This window comes from Sarcophilus harrisii, chromosome 5 (assembly GCF_902635505.1).
Source record: "Sarcophilus harrisii chromosome 5, mSarHar1.11, whole genome shotgun sequence".
Taxonomy (NCBI): Eukaryota; Metazoa; Chordata; class Mammalia; order Dasyuromorphia; family Dasyuridae; genus Sarcophilus; species Sarcophilus harrisii.
In genome coordinates this window covers 62,356,256-62,377,802 of record NC_045430.1, presented here as the reverse complement: position 1 = coordinate 62,377,802, position 21,547 = coordinate 62,356,256, and the positions used below count along the sequence as shown (strand labels likewise).

Sequence of the window (21,547 nt, the reverse complement as noted above, 5' to 3'; positions counted from 1 at the left end):
TATCTCTTCCTCCTTTTTTTTTCTCATGGAAAGGAATTATCAAATTACCATCCCACATATAAATCCCAAGAATGAATCAAAATTCCCATACATAACAGACTAGTACAGTTTTAACAAATTTCATCCCAAATGTTAAACCCCGTCAGGGTTCCCAAATTCCCCATATCAGTCCAAAGTACACTAGGAGTATGGACAATGGTCTCTCAAAAACTGCTTCAGGCTGGACACTGGCAGAAACTCAGTCCATGCAGGGGATACATGTGGTGTGGCGTGCTGTCAATCAAAGCTGACCTAGGTCCCAGAAGCAAGTCAATATCTGTAATTTGATGAAAATCTAGAACAAAAAAAAAACACAAATCTAACAAATAAAGGTTATAGAACAGTCGGATATAGAAAGACTTGGTTCACCAGACTGCTTCAAAATGTGAAGAGCCAGCAGCTTCCTATGGGAAGATATGAGTTTGCTTAACAGGAAAGGCAAATGGCTGTCAGCTATAGTCCCAAATAAGTAGCAGTTAGGTGTCACTGTGCTAATTGTCCTCTCATTAGTTGGAAACCTTTAAAAAAAAAAAACACTTGAATATCATAAACACAATATCCAGTAACAGATTGATGATCAGGCTAAATACTTATTTGCCCAAGTATTTAAGATATAATGATTACATACAACAATTGGAAATAAAGTATGATATAATTGAATTGCATTAACAGTTTCTATTGACCACTGCTCTGATCATAAAAATCAGTCACAGGAGGAAAAAAATGCAGGGACACAACTATAACATAACATAAGCAGTTAAAACTCAACCTTCAGCACATACAGGATAAAATAACTTAAATTCATTTTTTACTCCAGTTAATTGTCCCACTAACTGTCAGAGAGGGTGGAGTTAAAACTCCCAAATAGCATTAACTATGAGCCCAAGAAATTTTACTTCCAATAACAAATGCCATTAACCAAAGTTTCAGATAAATCCTAAATAGATACTTACCATAACCTTATATTTATAACAGTAAAAATTTGTCTCAGGAAGTTCACTTCTTTCATATCTAAGTAGACAGTTTCACAAATGAACATTATACATACAAATCATTTTAAAATACCCAACACATAGACAAATATTTCAAATTGCACATTGTCCATAGCAAAAAATTTTCCAAAGGACAAAAAAGAAAAAAAACCTATTATTTTCAGAAGCTCTTTAAATGACCTCAGGATGACCCGATACAATCAATTAAAACTTAGATAGAATATCCTATACAGTGTATCCTAATACCACATAAAAGAATCCAAGAGGTTCTCAAAAAATATTAAACTTTTAGAAATACCATAACCTTATATTGATAACAGTAATAAATTTGTCTCAATAAGTTCACAAGTTATCTTTCATATGTTTCATAAGTGAACATTATACATACAAAGCAGTTTGCTTTTAAAATACCCAATACAGAGACAAAAAAATGAGCCTATCTCTTGAAATCATTTGCCAAAACCAAGCCTCTGCAGAAAGTGGCTGTAACACACTTAGTTGGGGGGTGAGGGGGAGAGGAGGATTCCATGTGGCCACCCTTCCCCCCATTCCACCTCCAAAGAGGCAGGGGGGAATGGGGAAAGGAAGCTCGTTTGTCCCTACCCCACCCAACTTCTTTTCTCCTCCCAAATACCTTCCCAATACTTTCTCTTATTTCCTAAAATCATCCAAACCTTTGATTGCTCCTACAAACCAATCCTTCACAAATTACCTGCATTCTCATGTCCAGTGGAGCTGAATTTAAAGCATAACCAAATCTAGCCTGCATAGACAACAGTAAAATTATTTCCCACAATTTCAAAACTACCCAAAAGAATACTCAGAACAAATCTGGCATACAAAGACAATAGTAAAATTATTTCCCACAATTTCAAAATCATCCTAAAATTTCTAATCAAATGTTTTCTCCTACTTGAGTTCCAAAGCAATTAGCATAAACTCCTTTGTCCTCCAGAGGCCTCATCTACCCAGCCCAGTCTAGGCCAGGCTTGAATTTGAATCAAGGTAAGGTTTTATTACTCTTTCCCTTGAAATCCTATTAGCTGCATTTGAAAACTGCTCCAAAGGAAAAAACCATCAGCCAGTTTAAAAAATAGCCAAAATTTTTCTGTTCTTACAGATCAGTGCAACAGGTTAAGGAGTTAGAAATCACAAGCAATTTTTACTAAGTACAGTTGCAACATTGAAATAAGCAATCCCCAGATTTCTTAACTGTTGTTCTTAAAACTTAACAGAGTTCTTAAATTAACAAAACAGGCAGACAAGTCACACAGAACACAAATCACACAGGCTGCACAATTACAACATGAAACAAAACATTTAACACATATAACCAGAGAGTGCCCAAAAAGGCGCACAGAGTCAGATCAGACCAGAAGGGTCTTAGAAGACACTCAGGTAGTTCCATACTGGGTCCAGTGGACATAACTCTTCGAATTTAATACCTGTGGTGTCCTGTAATTCTGAGAATACAGATGCTAGCACAGACAGACAGAACATGTAAACATATAAGCCATCCAGACTTACTCTCCAATGGCTGAAATGAAGGTGTCCACCATCAGGCGTGGCCGCACCTGAAAACTGCTCTCTTTCCCAAAGATTCTGGAAAAAATCCAGAGGGCTGACCTCTTTAGGCCAAGAACCCAGATGCCCAGCTGCCCTGAGGCCCAAGGCAGACACCTGAAGGCCCCTAATCCCTAATCCTGCTCATTTTCTAACATCTCAATGGGAAGCCTCCAAAATGTACTGCCAGAGAAATTGAGGCAAGATAGAGATTAGAGAATATTTAATATTTTATTTGAAAGGGAGAGATTTACTGGGACCAAATGGATCCATGGTTTGGTCTCAGGGCTAAATGAGACTATTGTCTCCAAGAATCCAACAAAGAATGTGAGTTCTTGATGACATGTATACACATGGCTCAGACTCAGGGGGTAGATCGAGACGGGGTGGAGTCAGGGTGCTGAGAGCAGGAACAGGACTCTAACAGGGTGGGGTGAGCCTCCAGAGACAGGGACATAATAGGAGGACATGGGGAGAGGCATCTTGATAAGATGATATCTGACATTCTAATAGCTTGGGATGAGGAGAGGTATTCTGATATTCTAAAATATAAAATCTTTTATCCTTATCAAATATTCTGATGATTAAGAGGGAGGGATGCTTTTGCAGGATTGAGCAGAACAATTAGAAACTGAGGCAGAACAATTTAGGGAAACTGAGTCAGGACAATTAGGGAAACTGAGTCAAGACTAGAAAAGAGAACTGTGGCACAACAATTCCCACATCTATAAGTGGGGATCTACCCAGGGACTACCCCTGGGTGGATTGCAGGCTTCAAGAGCCTTAAATAAACCAACTTATTTCATACAATCCTGAGTCCTTTTTATCTTTGTAGCATATTTCTAACAGTTAGTATAGTTCTAACTAACTACACTAGTGAAGAAAGTACCAACATTAGTGAAATAAAGATGCACTATTGGCAGATTTGGTATAAGCTAGTGGAGAGAGAACTGGCTTTGGAATTGCGAAGTCCTAGGTTTAAATTCTTTGTTTGATTCATACTGACTCTATAACCCTGGTTGAATGACTTACCTTTTCAGTCCCCCAAGTCATAAATTGGAATAGTTACCAATTTGCTTTGGTAGACAATGTCCTCTTGATTCTGTTAATTTCCCTCTACATTTTTTCATGCAAATCTTTTCATGTTTTTCTAAAATCAACCTGCTCATCATTACATCATAGTAATGTTATATCACAATCATATACCACAACTTATTCATTCCTCCCAATGGACAGGAAATTTCCAGTTCTTTGCCGCTACAAAGAGAGTTGCTATAAATATTTTCTATAAACTACAAATATATAAATAATGATAGCTTAATAAATAACATATATGTAAATATATAATTTTTGTAAATGTTTTTAATAGAAAAAATGCAAAAACATTGAATTTGGAGTTGGAAAGTACTATTTGCCATGGTGTGATTTTGGATAAACTACTTCATCTTTCTTAGCTTGTTTTCTCATTTGCAAAATGAGATTTAATAATAGATTTACTTATTTCATGGGTCTGAGACTCATATTAGAGAATGCGTTATAAAATATTCACATGATTACTAACAATTTTTGTTACATTGTGGGGTGGCAACTTCCTAGCATTAACAATCAATTTTGAAATTGCAACTGTTTCTCTCCATTGGTCTTTGATTCATGCTAGTTTCACTTTCAGAGTCATGTTTCCTGACCACATCAGCAGATTTGGGGATACAACAGCCCTCTGTCCACTGACTATAAGATATATTATAGAAAAGGAAATATGGGCTAAAAGAAAGAACTTGGGTCTTCACTTTGCTCCAGTAGCTACTAGTTATGGAAGCTCAGGCCCTCTACTTCAGTTCCACCTCAGTGTCTCATTGTGGTGTGAGGGTGATCATGCCTGTGCCAACAGAACAAGAGCTTCATCAGGTTCTACCCGGGGACAGGGATGGTAGTTCTGATATTCAACCTACTTAAGTCACCTATGTAGAGATTCCTTTATAAAAACTTCCTCCTCTGATAGATCGGCACTTTGTTTATAAGTCCTTGTCTTAGAGAGATACTGAAAAGCTAAGTGGCCCCTGGTTTTCCTGATTCCAAGTTTGTGCTTTATCCATTGTGTTTGTTTGTTCTTTATAAGTGTAAAATGTCATTAAATCAACAATTATTACTTTTATCCTCAAAAGATAAATTTCCTTGACATTTTGATTTTACACTGATTTATCATGAATCCTTACATTCTGAAGCACATGGGATACCTCTTCAGGAACTCAGATACTAATTAATTGCCTTTCTTAGCATAGTCTCTAATTGCTATATTTGTTCAGTTTCTCTGCCAGGGACATGCACCTGATTTCATTAGTGATAAATTGTAATAGGCATTGTAATTGTTGTAGTAGTAGCAGTCACAATAAAATATTTCAAAAGAGTCTGGATTTCATCTCTCCAATAAAACCACCACTAACTTAAGTTATAACAATCAAGTGAATTGTTTAAAAAAAAAAAAATTTAGTTGTTATAGCCCAAATAAGTCCCCAAATGATCTAATTATCATCTCATAACTAACCTTCTCTGAACTAGTTTGTTTCCATATTGCAAGGTTTTTTATGATAATAATTTTCATTTATATTTACATTTCTGGTCTACATGGGGGCTTTGCTTATGAAAGGTTGGTAGTGCAGTATCACTGTCATCATTTATAGATAAATAAATTGAGATTAAGACAGTTTATGGAGGAAAGATAATAATAAGCCTCATGCTTCCTTGTTGTTTTGATTTCTTCACTTAAACGATCTTCCTTCAGTACCTAGTGCACCCCTATGGGGAAATGGGGCTCTCCTATTCAGAAATTAATTTTAGAACAGAGCCTGAGGCCCCTACAGAATAACTCTGCTGGGAAAGTCAGCAAACTTTTACTTACGCCTCCAAATACATCCTCTCCTCCTGCTTTCTTGGTATTTTCTCTCTCTTCTTTTTTCAGACTGGAAGATTCCTGGGAGAGGTGGATGGCTCAGTCATGACCTACCTGCTCAACATGGGGGTATTCAGTCAGTAAGTAGGGAATTCTCTTACCTTGAGATCATGTCTCTTTTTCACTCATCCCGGGTTATAAACATGGGCAAGTATGATACTTAAGAGCCCAGATGGCTCTCAAAATCCTGGCATGATTAGCCAGAGGTGAAAGCCCCGAAAAAGTCCCAAAATTCTTTTTCAGACATTAGGGAATGGACATGGGGGCCAGAGGAGGACTGGAATAAGGAGGGAATCATTGAACTGATGTAGAATCCTCCAGCCCTCTCCAGTTATGACTAAACTCACATTTATATAGCACTTCAAGGTTTACAAAAGCATTTTAGGCTATTTTGCTCTGGATATCTGCCAAGACCTATATTTACTTATTCATTTTTTCCAAAATTATTCAAAACTAATTGTTTTCTGTAAGTTAATTTCTCTATCCCCTGCCTAGGGTTTACAGAAATGCTACTTTAAACATTTGTTTTCTTCATGTTTACCTTGAATGGACGTGCTATCTTTAGTCAATTCAATTCAGAAACATTTAAATAACTATTATGGAGCACTCCTAGGGGCTGAGGTGACAAACACAAAAATAAACTATTTCTTTTCTGTGCCTGCATTCTACCTGGGGAGAAGGGTGAAATGTATTACAAGGAACTGAAAAGTTTCTGTAGAATTCAGGAGGTAGGTGTTTTCCTGACAGAGAAGAAGTTCAACCAGAGCTACTATTAAAAAAAAAAAAAAAAGGCAGACCAGGTATCAGTCTGTTGACATTTAAGAAGCATTTACTATGTGCCAAGGATTATGTTAAAAGAATGGTCAAAACATGATCCCTCACATGTCATGGTTCAGATAACATGCAAATAACCATGTGCTCTAGAAAATGTGTACTCAGGCCCTACTTTCTTAGGGCCATGCCTCCAATATCACTTTTCTTTCCCCAGGATTTCAAGTTTCCAGGAGAAGTTTATGGGGCATCTTTTTTTTTTTTAATAGCCTTTTATTTACAGGTTATATGTATGAGTAACTTTACAGCAATAACAATTGCCAAACCTCTTGTTCCAATTTTTCCCCTCTTACCCCCCCACCCCCTCCCCCAGATGGCAAGATGACCAGTAGATGTTAAATATATTAAAATATAAATTAGATACACAATAAGTATACATGACCAAACTGTTATTTTGCTGTACAAAAAGAATCAGACTCTGAAATATTACAATTAGCTTGTGAAGGAAATCAAAAATGCAGGTGGGCATAAATATAGGGATTGGGAATTCAATGTAATGGTTTTTAGTCATCTCCCAGAGTTCTTTTTCTGGGTATAGCTAGTTCAGTTCATTACTGCTCCATTAGAAATGATTTGGTTGATCTCGTTGCTGAGGATGGCCTGATCCATCAGAACTGGTCATCATCTAGTATTGTTGTTGAAGTATATAATGATCTCCTGGTCCTGCTCATTTCACTCAGCATCAGTTCGTGTAAGTCTCTCCAGGCCTTTCTGAAATCATCCTGTTGGTCATTTCTTACAGAACAGTAATATTCCATAATTTTCATATACCACAATTTATTCAGCCATTCTCCAACTGATGGACATCCATTCAGTTTCCAGTTTCTAGCCACTACAAAAAGGGCTGCCCCAAACATTCGTGCACATACAGGTCCCTTTCCCTTCTTTATAATCTCTTTGGGATATAATCCCAGTAGTAACACTGCTGGATCAAAGGGTATGCACAGTTTGATAACTTTTTGAGCATAGTTCCAAACTACTCTCCAAAATGGTTGGATTCGTTCACAACTCCACCAACAATGAATCAATGTCCCAGTTTTCCCACATCCCCTCCAACAATCATCATTATTTTTTCCTGTCATCTTAGCCAATCTGACAGGTGTGTAGTGGTATCTTAGAGTTGTCTTAATTTGCATTTCTCTGATTAATAATGACTTGGAGCATCTTTTCATATGACTAGAAATAGTTTCAATTTCTTCATCTGAGAATTGTCTGTTCATATCCTTTGACCATTTTTCAATTGGAGAATGGCTTGATTTTTTATAAATTAGAGTTAATTCTCTATATATTTTGGAAATGAGGCCTTTATCAGAACCTTTGACTGTAAAAATATTTTCCCAGTTTATTGCTTCCCTTCTAATCTTTTCTGCATTAATTGTGTTTGTACAAAAACTTTTCAGTTTGGTATAGTTGAAATTTTCTATTTTGTGATCAGTAATGATCTCTAGGTCTTCTTTGGTCATAAAGTCCTTCTATGGGGCATCTTTCACTCTCAAAAGCTCAAGCCTCTTTCTTGGGGCCAGTAACTGTCACCCCCAAACCTAACATTGGATAATTTTTTAAAAGGGGCATTTACTTTATATATATAACAAAAACAAGTACACATATATTTCCCCCAATAATTTGATGACATTTGCTCCTTTATATCATCTCAGTCTCTGGGGTAGGCTCAAAATTGAGTTCATTTCCTCCAGAGTAGTGTTAGAAATGAAAACTCCAGATCCAAATTCTTGGATGGAGTAGAGGAAGGCTTTATATGCTTCTTGCAAAAAGCAAGCACCAAACCCCTTTGAGAAGGCACAAATGCAATTTCCTCCTCATCTTCTTCTCAGAATTTCCACTGGAGAAGATCCTTAAAAAATCTAATATTTCATGACACTCCCACTATATGAACTCCTTGACATGTTTCCACATTCCTCCCTCTTCTTGCCACATATGTTCAAAAATGTTCAAAAAAAAAAGATGTCTCCTCCTGAAGAGAGAAGTTAATATACATGAGGTTTATTAAGCATGCTCAATTAAAAATTTAGGTTGCCTGGGGCATAAACCTAGGCCATTTGCACTCAACCAGAACCTGCTATTACTTCTGTTGAATTAAGATATTAAATTCTCTTCAGCCTGGATGTACTGACCTTAAAACTTATATCACATTGGCATGTTATATGACAACTATGGCAACGGAGAGGGAGGCTGTGAGACTAAAATTTTTCAGCTGTGGAAACAAAACCTTACAATTTTATTTCTTACAGTAGGCCCCTCTAAGTTCACAGTCATGGATAGCATTGCAGTCAAATAAGTTCTTGTCTCAGCTTTCATGGATGTAGATCTAGAAAGTTTTCCTGAAAGTCACGAATTTTTCCAGGACGAAAGCAGTCTCCAGTATAGTTCTGACACCTGGATTTCTATGACTGGCCTCTGGATCCTGAATCTAGAATAAAAAAGAATGAAGAAAAAGGACAAAGAAGGTCCCATTTTACTAGAGGCCACATGCAGCAGGGAAGAAGGCCTGGAGACTCTTCCCCCAAGGAAGGTGTTTTCTTTACGCATGATCACAATTCCCCAGGAAGCAGTTCCCTAGCATCATTCCATGTCATCTAATGCAAGCTGATCAGTTCTGTGCACATACCAGACCCCTTTCATAGAGACAGAATACTCATTATAAATGAAAAGTGATCTCAGAGGAAAGGCATTAGCAATGGGAGGAATCAGGGAAAGTCTTGCAGAAGCTAGTATTTGAAGCAATTTTGAAGGAGGCCAGGAAGCCAGGAGATGACAGTGAGGAAGGAGAACATCCCAGGTATGAAGGGAAAACAATAAAGAGATTTAAAATGAGGAAAGGAGTCTTAAATGTCACAATAAAGGAAAAGCAAATAAGCCAGTAGATTTGGACAGAAGAGTGTGCAAAGAGTAAAATATAAGAAGGCTAGAAAGCTAAGAAGAAGACAGGTTATAAAGGGTTTTAAATATCAAATAGAGTATTTCACATTTGATCCTGAAGATAAATGAGTACCAAGAAGTTCACTAAGTAGAGACATCTGATTCTTTCTTCACACACAGTTCTCTTGTTTTACAGAGTGACTATGTATGATTACCAGGCTATGTGCAAAATGTCCCACCATCACCACAATGGGGGAAGGCACCTTCTCAGTGTGAGTATCATCCATTCTCTTTTTCAATCACTATCCCCAAATGAAGGTAATGGTTTTGGGAAAATTTTATCCAAGGAGATCCTGGAGTCACAAAATAAACAAGTTTTAAAGAATTAGAGATATTAGAGATAATCTAGACCAGTAGTGTCAAACTCAAAGAGAAACAGATACCTGCAGGCTGCCTATTGACTTGAAAAAGCTCAAATTAACATTATCTATGTTGGCTTCTATTTTTATTTATTTTGTTAAACCTTTCCCAGTTACATTTTAATATTGTGGGACCATACTGAGTAGTTTTATCCAGGCTATGAGTTTGATATCTCTAACTAGTTCAAAGAAACTGAAGTGCAGTCAAATTAAGTGGCTAGCCCAATGTTTTTTGCATTACAACACACTCATAGAGGGATTAGACTGACTCCAATTTTATTTCACTAGTGCCTCCATACATGGCCAAGAAACAGAGTTCATGGTCTCCCTTGGCAACAAGTCCCATCTATCCCCTCTGCTCAAAATGCTAAAAAGCCAATTATAAGAGATCTCAGAAACCCTCTAGTTCAATCTGAACCTGAAAAAGAACCTCCTTTTGCAGAATCCCTGACAGTCATCTGGTATTAGCCTGAAGGTCTCCACTGAGGGAGGATATACTGCCTACCACAGCAAGGAATTCCACTTTTTGCTGGTTCTCATTGTTAGGAAGATTTTCCTTATATCACTTTTAAATTCACCTCTCTGAAATTTGGACCCACTGGGACTAAGGATAATTGAAAGTTTAATCCCTCTTTCATATGACAGCTTTTCGAATATTTGAAGTTTTCCCTCCTGTTTCTCTGTCCTCCTTCTATCTTCCAACTCCCGATCCAGATCTTTTTAAGCTAAAGATCCTTCAAGTGACTCTCATAGGCAATGACTTCAATCCTCTACCATCCTAGTCATATTCTTTCATAAGGATTTTATAATGTCCTTTCTAAACTGTTTTGCCCAAAACTAAACACAATGTTACAGATGTAAATTGACTAGTGAAATTCCTGATGATTAATGCCTAGTAACTAAGGTCAGATTTAGCAAAAGTTCAACAAACATTTGTCCACAAAACAAAAATTAAAGTCATCAATTCAACATTTATTAAGCATTTACTATGTACCAGGCATTATGCTCTAAGTGCTGGGGATAAAAGAAAGGTAAAAGATAATTCCTGCTCTTAAGGATTTCAGTCTAATGGGAAGAGAAAACATGCAAATAGCTAAGTACAAACAAGATATTATACATAATATATTGGAAATAAACTCAGAGGAAAGGCATGAAGATTAAGGTGGCTGGGAAAAGCTTCTTGTAGAAAGCAGGGCTATAGCTGAGATTTGAAGGAGGGCAGGAAAGCTAGAATGTAGTAATAAGAAGAGAGTTCCAGGAATGGGGGACAGCCAGTGTCAGTGTCATCAGAAGATGAAATGCTGGAATGTTGAGGAACAGCAAGAAAGTTACTGGATATCAAAGTTAAGAGTGGAGAGAGAGTAAGGCATAAGAAACTGGAGATAGGAAGGGACTTTGAAAGCCAGAGAATTTTATATTCAACTTGTGTTTTAGGAAAATTAGTTTGACAACACAGTGGAGGATGGAAAGAAGTGGGGACAGAGTTGAGGCAGGGAGATATGAGGTGTGAGATGAGGAGGGCTTGCACCAGTCTAGTGGCAGTGTCTCAAAGGGTCCTTCATTCTTGAAAAGGACCAAGGACATCACAGTAGTAAAGTCTTGGCTTGTACATGAATTGGAATTAATTGAGGCAGAGCTAAGTGAAGCTGTCGTCTCATTCTCTTCCAGAGTTTTCAAAGTCCACTTGGGATGTTACAAAGGTAGACATGATAGGCCTTGGAAAATGAATGAATATAGGGGTGGGGTGGAAATGAGGAATTGAGGATAACAGCCTTTGCAACTAGGAAGAAGATGTCCTTCACAGCACTACTAAAGTTAAGAAGAATTTCAGAAGAAAGTTATTCAGTTCTGGATATATTGTGTTTAAAATGTCTAGATCTGAATATCTGAAAAGCAGAAAATAGGAGGCAGCTAGAGGAGTAGATTTAAAAACCATCCGTATAATAATGATATTTTAATCTATGAGAGTTGATTAGACTACCATGTGAAACAGTTAACACTTTTTGTCTTCAAAGAGCTTATTTTCTACTGACGTATTCCCCGGGAAAAACCTACCAAAGATCTCAGTTATGAGAGGATGTCTTTTGTTTCTGTCATCTAACCAATTCTAAATCCACCTAACAATACAATTATCCAGGCCACAGCCCTCCCTCTTTTCCACAGAGCGAGCGCAAGAAACGTTGCCAAACGCTTCACTACAATCTAGGTTCATGACGGCTGTTTAGTACGGATGTTTCCCTAACACTATGGCAAAAAGAAATGAGGTCAGCTTCTCGATGAAGCTACTCGCAGCAATGATCCGTAGCTTTTCTGAGCCCTCCCTCCGATGTCCCGTACACCGTTCCCAAGTTTCTCCTCTTTTAAAACACTCAGGCCGGCATTTGCCCTTTGTATCCCGAGGCGGGGCTTCCATCACCCACAATTTCCAAAGCTCCTTACAGTTACTTAGTATTCCCCTCTACCAGCTCTTCCAGGCCTCGGGGCTGCAGCTAGTTCGGGCCTGGTTAATAGTCTCACTATTTCCGTATTTACTTTAAAGTCCAACTTAACCGTCTAAGCTTCATCCTCCTCCCTTGGTGGGAAAGAGAGAAGCTAAGGAAGAGTTAAATCGCTTTTCCCCATCTGTTATCCCAACCGGCGGCCTCATCCCTCCTTTCTCTTCCCTCCATCTTTAGAAGGCACGTGCTATTAGTCTCGGGCCATTCTGGTCCCAGGCTGATCCCGGCCGCAGAAAAGCCCGGGTGGGCAGATAATTAAGGCATCCCCTCGCTCCCCCAGAATTGTTTTTAAACGTTGCCATAGAGTCGGGAGAGCTAGAGTGCCCGGGCGCTACGGCACGGAGTGTGGAGAAGAACTTCCGCCAAGTTCTCCACAGAGGAGGCCATGAGGAAGCGGAAAGGCAGAGGCCCGCAAGCCGCGCTGGTCCCCTGCTCCTTCTGCTGAGCGCCCATCTCCACTCTAGCGCCTCTCCGCCTCCGTCAGTGTCACGGATCGCAGGCCCTTCCGGAGAAGCACCGCGGGACCCGTAGCTCCTCTCAGAACTTAGTCGGAACTTCCCCGACAGGCTACCGGAACTGGGCCTCGCGGATGTGCTCTGCGCACCGTCTAGCCCCGAGGTCCTCCGCCCTCTCTATGACCTCTCTTGGGAATGGGAAGGGGCGGGGCGCACAAGTTTCTTCCTCCCACTCGCAGTCCCTCCCGCATCCCTTGCGCTTCTCTCTTCCTTCTGAATTCATTAATCACTCTGACAGCGCCCTCACCCCAAACCAGTTCCACCGCAGCCAATCCCAGCGGCAAGTTCGGCCCGGCGTGCTTTGCGCGGCGCTCTCCGGGTCGGGAGGGTCACGCTGCCTCTTTGGGGGGGCGTTGTCTCCCTTGGCAACTGTTCAGTCGCCAAATCCGCTTGAAGCCCACGGCTTCGATCCGCAACAACTCAAAACAAAACAAAAATTTAAATGGAACGTGATATGGAAACAAAACAGCCCCTAAAACCTTCAGCCTCTTGCCCAAGGTTCCATCACCAGGCTTCCCGGGTCCCTTCTAGTCAGCTACCAGAAGGGGGCGGCTGTCTCAAGCTTTAGAAATCGGGACAGCGCCCCCAGCTCCTCCCTGGCACCCTCCGCCAGCCCGAGCAACCCCTGCCTCGGGACTTCCCGTTGGCCACGCTCTGGGAGGCCCCTGGGAATGGACATTTTGATTCTCAGAGCGCACAAAGCTGCTGCATCTCAGGGAGAGCAACTTCCTCCCCTAGAGGTCTGTCGTAAACCGTCAGTTGCAAAGATTCAGTGGATCTTGTGTCATCTTTTCTACGCTTCACCTTCCCGCCGCTCCAACTCCTCCCTCTCCCTTCCCCCCCCCCCTTTCTTTCTTCTAGAACTACTTTCTGTGCCTTCGAAGAAGACCTGTTTTTTCTGATTAAAAAAAAAAAAAAAGATGTTCCTCCATCTCTTTCACATCAGCCTTTGAGATAGAGCAAATTCAGCAAGAGGCTTGTGACGTACTCGGAAAATGCAACAGTACCTGCCTCCAAGACAGCAGATAAATACATATGTGAAATATATATATGGGGGATAGCATGTGTAGAGAGCGCGACCTTAAAGTCAAGGAGACCCGGATTCAAGTCCTACCTCTGACTCTGAGAAAGTCTCTGAGAAAGTCTCAGAGCTCTAAGCAAATATTAGAGGCAGTAAAATTGCTCCCTGCTTTGGGAGAAGGATTTCCCTCCACCCATGAAATAGCACATTCAGTCCCGATTCCCTTATATAAAATATATATTGAAACAAATCAGGAAAGGTTTCAAGTAGAAGGGGGTTGTTGAGCTGAATCTTAAAGGAAATGAGTTTTTAAAAGGCAGAGGTGAAGAAAGAAAACATTCCACACATGGGAAACAGCCAGTACAAAAGCGCCAAGTGGGAGATAAAAAATTATGTGTGAAGAATGGCAACAAAGCCAGTTTGGCTTGAACCATAGTGTGTAGGAACAGAAGTGATGTATAATAAGATAACTAAAGCATTTATTAAAAGCTTACTATTAAAAGCTTAGCACCGTGCTAAGTGCTATTATTGTTTAGTCATGTTCAAGTCTTTGTGGCCATAGCATACCAGGCCCTTCTGTTTTCTACTATATCCCAAACTCTGTCCAATCTCATGTTTGTCGCTTCCATATTATCTACCCATCTCATTCCCTTCTCCTTTGGTCTTCAATCATTCCCAAATCAAGATATTTTCCAACGAATCCTATCTTTTCATTATGTGGCCAAAGTATTTACACTCCATCTTCAGTATTTAACCTTCCAATGAATAATCTGAATTAATTTAAGTATAGACTTATTTGATCTCCTTGCTGTCCAAAGGACGCTAAAGTTTTCAGCACAATTCGAAAGCACTGATTCTGAAGCACTCAACTTTCCTTGTAATCTAACTCTCACAAAAAAAAAAAAACAAAAAAACATAGCTAGACCTTTGTCAATAAGGTGATGTGTTTTTTAGTATGCTGTACAGATTTGTAGCTGTTCAAGGAGAACTAGCACCTCTGGTCAAGTCCTGTCCAGCACCATCCACCTTTGGTGTCTGGCACTCAACTCTTCCCTGTGGCCCCTAGAAGCTGTAGCATGCACAATGGCCACACCCTAGTAATGTCTTGCAGACAGGCTAACCCAGATTGAGGGTAGCCTACATGCTCTCAACCCATCAGTGAATTGGGGGGTAGGAGGATGTCTAAGCATGCGAAGACTTCTCTTAGTAGAACAGGTAGAAGAGAACAATTTATTCCAATGGCCAATAAACTAGTTGAAATAGATGCTCTAGAGCTTGGTTCCACGTTGAAGATGCCACTGTGTCCCAAGCATCCTTTCTTTTGTCCCACCACTGTGATTCTGGGAGAGAAAATGAGGCTGACAACTTTGTGTAATGGCTTCAGTTAAATCCAATTTACACAATTCAAAATATCACCCAGCAATGTCACTGACCCTCTTCAAAAGCAAAGGATAAAGCAACAATGGTTTTCTTTCCAAGGAGCAAGCATCTTTTAGTTTCATGGCTACATTCATCATCTGCAATGATCTTTGAATCCAAATATTTAAAATCCGACACTGCTTCCATTTCTTCTCCCTTTATTTGCCAGGCAGTTTTGAGACTAGTTGTCATGATCATAGTTTTCAGTTAGTTTTATTATGTGAACTTTTTCACTCTCCTCTTTCACCCTCATCAAGAGGCTTCTTAATTCTTCACTTTCTGCTTAAGTAGTATTCTTTACATATCTAAGATTGTTGATATTTCTACTGGCAACCTCAAATCAAGCTTTTGATTCATCCACTCTGGTATTTCTCATTAGATACTTTGAATATGTTAAATAAGTAAGGTAACAATATACAGCCTTGTCATATTCCTTTTCCAGTCTTAAAACAATCAACTGTTCCTGTTTGGTTCTAATTATTGCTTGTTGACTCATATACAGTTTCCTCAAGAGACCAGAACAATGATTTGGTACTCCCATATCTTTAAGGATTTGCCACAGTTTATTGTGATCCTCATAGTAAACCACTTTAATGTCGTCAGTGAAGCAGTAGATGTCTTTCTTATTCCCTCGATTTCTCTATCATCTGTCAAATTCTGGCAATTTGGAGAACAAATACAAAAAAAGCAAGACAGTCCCTACCTTAAAGAGCGGGCTTTATAATAGGAGGGAGAAAACACAAAGAAAAATTGGAATTGGAAAATGGGAAAAGGGGGATGTATAAGGTGACATGGAGGCCAGTTTGTGGAAAGATAAGGCAAAAGAAAGTAAGGTAAATGGAGCCAAGATTGTTAAAAGGTTTTAAAAGTTAAAGGAATTTATATTTTATCCTAGAAGCAACAGGAAACCTCTAGAGTTTATTAAGTAGGGAAATGATATAAAAAGACCTGCATTTTAGGAAAATTGCTTTGTCAGTGTGGAACATGGATTGCAATGAGGAAACATTTGAAGGAGGAAAAGATGAAGGAGATTGCTGTAGTAATCCAGGTGAGAAGTGATGGAAGCCTGGCTAGAAGTGTAAGTAAAGAAGGGGACAAATGTGAAAGATGTGGAGTTAGAATGATAAGATTTGGTAACTCAATGGAATTGTCTGGTGAGGAGTCAAGGATTAATAGAGGTTTCAAACTTGGGAAACTAGAAGAATAGTGGGGAAATTTGAGAAGAGAGATTGGTTTGCAGGAAAATACAATTAATTCTGCTTTGTATATGTTGGATTTGAGATATCTATGGAAATATTCAGCACGCAGTTAGTAAAAATAAAACTGGAGCTCAAGCTAAAAGTCAAGAAATAATTATCAAATTAAAAACAGAAGTGGGCATACCTATAATCTCTACTACCGAAAGAGGACTGAGGCTGATGGATCCCTTGAGCTCTGAGCTAGTATGGACTAAAAGCCAGTTGGTTCCTATACAAAATCTAGCACTATATAGTCAGTCCCCTGAGAGCAGACTACCAGGTTGGATTAGATGACGTTTTTCAACATTGTTGAGTCTTCTGAATAATTCCTAAATTATTCAGAGCAAAGGCCCTCATCAAGAATGTAGCAGGTCAAAGCTTCTGGCCTATGAGTTGCACTTCTAGCCTGAAAACAAATGGGAGACCCGATCTCAAAAAAAAAAAGGAAAAAGAGAGAGATAATTAAATATATGAAAGCTGATAAGGTCACCAAGTGAGCGTGTTGCAATAACAAAAAAACAAAAATGACAGTCTCTTACATCACAATAAATTCAATTTGCCCTCCATACTTGCTGGAAACAAGGTCCTCTCAATCTTTAGTCATTTTGGTGGCTCTAGACCCTGAGTCAATTGCTGTTGGCCAAGTCTCTTCATTGTACAGAAGAGTAGCTGAGTCAAGATTTAACTGATTTAGTGACTATTTTATTTATCTTGGGTTTCTACTCTTTTTGTCATGGAATGCTAGCTAGATGATGAGCTGTTTGATTAGCCATTTCCAGATTCCTGCCAAGTCCTACTGCAAACAGTTGCTCTCAGCTGTACTGTGTGAGGGCCTCAAGCAGGAAAACAATTACTCAGCAAGGTTTTTAATCTAAATAAATCCATTTACCTATTCTCTCAGTACTTTAGATACCATCTTGAGCTTCTCTGGCCACATTGCTCCACACAAGACTCACTGATTCAAATCAGAGATGTCCCTTAAGCCTTTAGTGCTTTTCTCCTGAATCAGTGTTCATCAGTCTATTTATCTCCTCCCTGTTCTAAAACTTACCCACCCACCCCCCTCATTCCTGGTAATGTGAGACAGAATATCCCAAATCTCCAGTATTAATAACCGTATCCTCCAGAAGTTCCAATTAATGGTCAACAAAGAAATTTTCCTAGCTTCCTAAAAGTATTTAACCAATAATAGGAATTACTCAGAAGACTCAACAATGTTGAAAAAGGTCATCTAATCCAATCTCTTCTATTCCCCACTCTACCACCACCAGTATTTTATCAATAAGAGTTTAGTTATTTCTCCAATCCCAACTAGTGAGTAGCAGTTTCAGAATTTGAACTCATTTCCTGGTTGCCCATGAAATGTTCCTTCTACTCTGTCATACTGCCTCCTTAAATGTCTCCTTCAATGGAGGAGAATCTGTTGAGAATCTATTTCTTAAGGGTAAAATAGGAGCTGAGATGGTCTTAAGATATACATTCTTTGGGGTGCTATGGCTGTTAAGGTCTAGAGACTAAGGGGGAATCCAGCCTTGGATCTTAATGATGTACTCTATCATTCTAGCCCATCTATTGGATTGTGACTGCTGCCAAATGGCTGATGAGTGAGCTCTTCATGTGAGTGTGGGTGTCTGATGGAATTATTTGGGGGCAAGGGGGGAGATTTTATGCTGGGCTGGGATCACAATGGGGACCTTTTCCTGGTCTATTCTAGCTCTGAGATTCAGGTCACTCTCATTGAAATACACAGTAGGGAGAAGGAGAGAGCCCAGATACTTGGAAATCAGAGATATAGAGATGGCATTCCCTCAATATGCTCAGCATTTAAAATAGGCTGCTTTGCTGAAGGCCCAAGGAAGCAGTCAAGCAATATTGTGCATTGCCATAATCTAGATTTTAGTCAACACAGAAGGGTTTGAGTAAATATCACCCCCCCCCAAAAAAAAAAAGGAAATAAAGACTAGTTGCTAGCCACTGGGTATTTAGTACAGAGCTAAATATTTTCTTGTCCCTGGAGCAGGTGAGACTCGTTCCCCCCATCCCCTGCTACGTTACAGAAAGAAATGGTACTATTTAAGGAGATGGAGAGAAAGCAGTTAAAACTTCCTACCCATTTCTACCCCCATCCCCCTCACACACATACACACTACTCCTGTATTTTTTTACAGGTTCTTCTTAGAGTGGGGTACATGGGGCTGCTGGCAGTGGGAGAGCAGGGCAGAGGGTGAGTACACAGCACTTAACAAGGGTGGGGGGAGACAGGATAATTTCAAGCATTTTGTAGGGACAGCATCAAGTTCCTGAATTTCAGTTCAAGTCAACAAACATTTATTAATTACCTACAAAGAAGGGTGCAATGCTGGGCACTGGGGATATAATGATTAGAAAAAAAATCAACAAATATGTATGTAAATAATATGTTAAGCTATAGTGAAGATCTGAAGTTTTGGTAAGATACTTGCCCTCGTGGAGTTTATAAGGGGGCATGACATATACATAGATTTATGATAAAAAATCCCAAGTATGTTAAATATATTTTTAAAAGTATGAACAATGCTATATGAGGTCAAAGAGGTTTCAGCAAAGGTTTCCTAGAGGACATAATATTTGAGTTAGATTTTATATGAAATAAAACTGTAAAAATAGAGTAACGTCAAATTTAAAAGGCCTTTATTTGAATGATGGGCTAAGGAATATGACTTCTGCTCAAGAGACTAAAAGAAGTTGCTGAAGATTTTTCAGGAGAGTACTGATATGAATAAATCTATACATAAAGATTAACCTAGCAGTGCTATTAAGAATGGAATAAAAGGGGAAAGAGAGTGAAGGCCTAAAGAATTCTTAGGATGATATGGCAATGACCCAAATAGATATGAAGCTGTGTACAGTGATTCCTTATAATAGAAGAAAGATAGTAAGCTTGGTTTTGGACATGTTGCCAATGGTACATCCAGGCAAACAGGGATGTCCAATAGGCAGATGGAGGTGCAAGTCTGGACTGGAATACAGAGTAATGGATTGGAAATATACTAAACATTTGGGAATTAATTGCAAAAAAGGTGATCACTAAAGCCGTGGTAATGAAAATACCAAGGCAGTGAGTGTAAATAAAGAGAAAGAAAAAGAACACAGAACTGAACCTTTGAGAACATTCACTTGCTAAAGGAATCAGTGAAGGAGACAGGGAAGAAACAGAGAGGAAAGAAGAGATTCAAGAGAACAAAGTCATGACACATAAAAATGTCCAAAGCAATGAATGCTACAAAGAGGTCAAACGGGAAGAACTGAAAAAAACAAAAACATTGGACACAGGTGTCCTTGGAGGAAGTTTTTCTAGTAGGGGTGGAAATCAATGCTTTCAGCAGAGGTAACTGTGAGGATGGTAGCCTAAAAGAAATAAGTTAGGAGGATCATGAATTTTGGAGGAACCTTTCAGGTCACAGGACTGATATGTTCAGTATGAGATATATAAAACTTAAAAAGGGGAGAAGTCAATACTGGAAATATGGAAGTAGAAGCTTTCTCCTCTGATATTAATGGAATGTTTGTTGGCAATTTACTGAGGTAGAATTCCATGGGTGCAAACCATGCTTTATATAGACTTTTCTCATACCTTCCTCTTAACTCCTAAACCCATCTCCTCCCTGTGTGACATCATTTCTCTGCTACTTCGGGACATCACCATGTGACATCACTGCATCCTGTCATCCCTCCATTCTGCCTGACTTTTCCCCCTTCCTGTTCCATCATCTTGTGAAATGTGCCTCCATGATTCCATCTCCATCTTGTGCTGGTTATGTGACCTGAGCAGCCAAAGCCATCTTCCATCACTGTAAGTAAAACCAACTAATAATGAAAGGCAAAAGGCAAAAGACTACAAGCTTGGGGAAGAAAAGATTGAACTGTTTAGGATATTCCTCATTCAGGGAGCCATACCCATATATCACATCAGGATATCATGTCAGGAGATGAGAATGCTCTTAGTTCAAACTCTAGAGAAGCATTCATATTAAGCACCCAATATGTTCCTGGCAACGGGAATAGAAAAAGAGGCAAAAGACAGTCCCTGTTTTCAGTTCACACGCTAATGAGGGAGTCAAGAAACAAACAACATATACAAATAAAGTATATGCAGGATAAATAGGAAAAAGTTAAAAGAGGGAAGGCACTAGAATTAAGAGAAGTTTTAATCCTAGGCAGAACAAAAGTTATCCTAAGGCAGTTCCCTGGAGTGTTGCCAGTTTATTATCCCCATTTTTTAACAGATGAGGAAACTGACTCTCAGAAAAACCAAGAGTTCAGAGTTAAAATCTAGTTCTGACTCCAAATCCACTGTACCATAATACCAGATCATTTCATTTCTCCCTCTGTCATCACCACCACCATCACCACACCAAAGATTACTGTGGGCATGTTCAGACTTTGCTTTCCTCCCCAAAGCTTCTTCAAACAGTTCCTTTCCCTTTGCCCTACCTATCTTCTTCTTTCAGCAAGGAGTTAAGAATATATTGTGAGTAGAGCATGTATTACTAATGATGTCTTACATTTGTATCATGATTTTTAGCATTTCTACAATCATTATCTCATTTTATCCCTATTATTTTGTATGAGAGTGAATAAAGCAGAGAAGATAGAATCCCTTATCCCCATTTCACAGAAGAAACTGAAGTTCACTGAGTTTTCAAATAGATATGAGTTTTCAATTCGCCTATAGAGCTAATAAGTGGAAGTATCATGAATTTAGAATGAAAGGAAAGTAAGAAGCTGGCCTAGTCCAGCTCCAGAGAAGGCAGGTAACTTAGCCAGAGTTAGATGGAGAGCAAATGTCAGAGGCAGAGCTGGAACATAGATCCTATTTCTGCTGCACAGGTTTTCTGACTCCAGCACTTTTCCTACTATACTGTTACTAGTTGGGGAATACAAAAAAAAAAGTCTAAAAAGAAACAAATACTGAGGGCACCTAGTTGGTGTAGTGGACAGAGCACCAGCCCTGAAGTCAGGAGGACCTGCGTTCAAATCTGACCTCAGACACTTAACACTTCCTAGCAGTGTGACCCTGGGCAAGTTACTTAATCCCAATTGCCTCAACAACAAAAATTAAAATTAAAAAAAAAAGCCTCTTTCTATTGGGCTGATTCAGGGATGTGACTTTTCCTTTGGTCATCACTCCTTCCACTTCCCTTCTCTG

General features: G+C 39.3%; 1 protein-coding gene across 1 annotated transcript in view; it reads left to right on the top strand.

Annotated features, from left to right (window-relative positions):
• The window catches only part of LOC116419435 (voltage-dependent calcium channel subunit alpha-2/delta-4-like), a 44,298-nt gene that overhangs the window by 10,469 nt on the left and 12,282 nt on the right, over positions 1–21,547 (top strand). The window contains exons 4-7 of the mRNA XM_031939620.1: positions 5,551–5,621; positions 9,446–9,521; positions 17,924–17,976; positions 18,528–18,583. Of these exons, the coding sequence (XP_031795480.1) occupies positions 5,551–5,621; positions 9,446–9,521; positions 17,924–17,976; positions 18,528–18,583 (256 nt within the window). The remainder of the gene's footprint in view (positions 1–5,550; positions 5,622–9,445; positions 9,522–17,923; positions 17,977–18,527; positions 18,584–21,547) is intronic.